The sequence below is a fragment of the Charadrius vociferus genome, unplaced genomic scaffold (genome assembly GCF_000708025.1).
Source record: "Charadrius vociferus isolate BGI_N301 unplaced genomic scaffold, ASM70802v2 scaffold818, whole genome shotgun sequence".
In the NCBI taxonomy this organism is placed as follows: Eukaryota; Metazoa; Chordata; class Aves; order Charadriiformes; family Charadriidae; genus Charadrius; species Charadrius vociferus.
Window position 1 is genome coordinate 6,881 of NW_009649591.1, and position 2,056 is coordinate 8,936.

Consider the following 2,056-nt stretch of genomic DNA (forward strand, 5'->3'; position numbering starts at 1 on the left):
CGCCCGGGGGGGGTGCTGCCGCGATGGCGGGGATCTGGGGGGCCATAGGCAGGCAGCAGTGCCCACTGCTCCCCTGCACCTTCGCAGGTGGCTCTGGCCACATACAGCTACCGCAGCCTGCCCTGGCTGCTCCTCAACCGCTCCAGCGACCTGCCCGCCGTGCTGGAGCAGATCCGCACCATGCGCTATGAGGAGCCCAGCGGCAACGCCATCGGTGAGGGGCGGCACCGGGAGCCGGGGAAGTGTCTGGTGGGATCCTGCTGACCGTCCCCCTCCTCCTTCTCCTTCCCTAGGGGCAGCCATCACCTTTGCCAGGACCTACTTGCTGAGCCCTGGCGCGGGGCGCCGGCCTGGCGCGCCAGCGGGGCTGGTGATCCTGGCTGACGGCCCCTCTGGGGATGATGCCATTGCTGCCGCCGGGGATGTCAAGGCTGGAGGTGAGGATGGATGGGGTCCCAGCAGGGTGTGCGGGGAGTTCTGTGGGGTGCTGAGGGTGCTCTCGGCTCAGGGGTCCAGGTGCTGGCCGTGGGCTTGGAGGGGGCAGACCGGGAACAGCTCCGGCGCATGGTCACCGGTGAGGACCCGCGGTACATCTACGACAGCAGAGCCCTGGCAGAGCTGGAGGGAGAGCTCACCGATGACCTCTGCACCATCATCTCCACCAGGGTAAGGGACCAGGGTGCTCTGGCGGGTGCAGAGGGGGAGCAGCCTTGTGGGGGCTGGGGGCTTCTCCTACCCCTGGGTTCACACGGGCTTCTCTTGTCTTGCCAGCCGGAGCCGGAGCCGAAGCCGAAGCCCTGCACCATGCAGTGCCCCAGGGTGAGCATCCCCACGCCGTGCCGTGCCATACCGTGCCCTGCTGTGCCACAGGGGCTCAGCATGGATCTGGGACCTGCCAGTTTGCCAATGGCAGCAGCGCTGTGGGGAGCTGAGCATGGGGGTGCAGCCCCTAAGCCCTTCCCTCTGTCCCCCTGCAGGGCGAGAAGGGAGACCGTGGCGAGGCAGTGAGTGCTTTGGTGTCCCACCCCCGGCTGGTGGCTCTGGGGGGGCTGGGACCCCCAAACTGTGCTGATGGCAGCCCGCAGGGGATGCTCACCGCTGGCTTTGTCTCCACAGGGACCAGAAGGACGCATGGGGCCACCGGGCCCACCTGGCGAGCCGGTAATATCCTGATGGGGGGAGGGAGATGAGGGGCAGCTCCCTGGTAGGGGGCAGGGACATGGTCCCCACATCCTCTTGTCCTGCTGGCAGGTGGGTGCGGGCCAGGGACCCGTCCAGCCCTTGCCACAGTGGCAGACAGGGAACACCCCTTGGCCACCACCTGCCACCCAGCTCGTCCTCTCCGCTGTCCCTCCAGGGCCGCCATGGGCTGCCTGGCCCTCCGGGACCCCCAGGGCCACAGGGTCCGCCAGGAGAGAGCATCGAGCGGCCAGGCAAGAAGGGGGACAGGGTGAGTACCTCCGACCCCTCACCTGGACACCCCAGGGTCCCTGGGCAGAGTGACCTGGCACCATGGGGCCTCTCTCTGCCCCTCGTCTCTCTCTTCTCCACTTCCTCGCCCAGGCTGAAGGGGGGATCCCCTTGGAGAACCCCAGTCCAGCCCCACACTGCTCCCTCACACCCCACCTCAGCACGCAGGGGAAAGGCACCCTGGGACCCCGCTCTACCATGGGGCTGTCCTGGGCTCCCAGTGGTGGGATCATCTCTGCCTGGGGCACTGGGGGAGTCTGGAAGTGCCAGGGTGTCCTAGGTGTTGGCATGATGCTCCTCTCTCCCGCAGGGATTCCCCGGAGCTGATGGGACACCAGGAAGCCCTGGCCGCCCGGGGAACCCTGGATCACCAGGCCAGCCGGTGAGTGAGGGTGTCCCTTGGGTTTGCTGCTGCATGGTGCCTCTTCCCATCACCCTGCCCGCTCCCCAGGGCAGCCTCTGCCTACCTTTTCACTGTGGCGAGGGGTCTCTGTGGCTATCAGGGTCACTGCTGTCCCCTGTGTGTGTGTCCCAGGCCAAGTATACTGGGCAGGGACTGTTCATCCCTGCCTTGGCTGGAGCCCCC

At 67.6% G+C, this 2,056-nt stretch overlaps 1 protein-coding gene across 1 annotated transcript in view; it reads left to right on the forward strand.

Annotated features, from left to right (window-relative positions):
• Positions 1-2,056, forward strand: part of COL7A1 (collagen, type VII, alpha 1) — a gene marked incomplete at its 5' end in the record, with an annotated part of 32,963 nt that overhangs the window by 6,877 nt on the left and 24,030 nt on the right. Inside the window, 8 exons of the mRNA XM_009890406.1 lie at positions 88-214; positions 294-437; positions 509-666; positions 772-819; positions 978-1,004; positions 1,117-1,161; positions 1,358-1,450; positions 1,781-1,852. Coding sequence (XP_009888708.1) covers positions 88-214; positions 294-437; positions 509-666; positions 772-819; positions 978-1,004; positions 1,117-1,161; positions 1,358-1,450; positions 1,781-1,852 — 714 coding nt within the window. The remainder of the gene's footprint in view (positions 1-87; positions 215-293; positions 438-508; positions 667-771; positions 820-977; positions 1,005-1,116; positions 1,162-1,357; positions 1,451-1,780; positions 1,853-2,056) is intronic.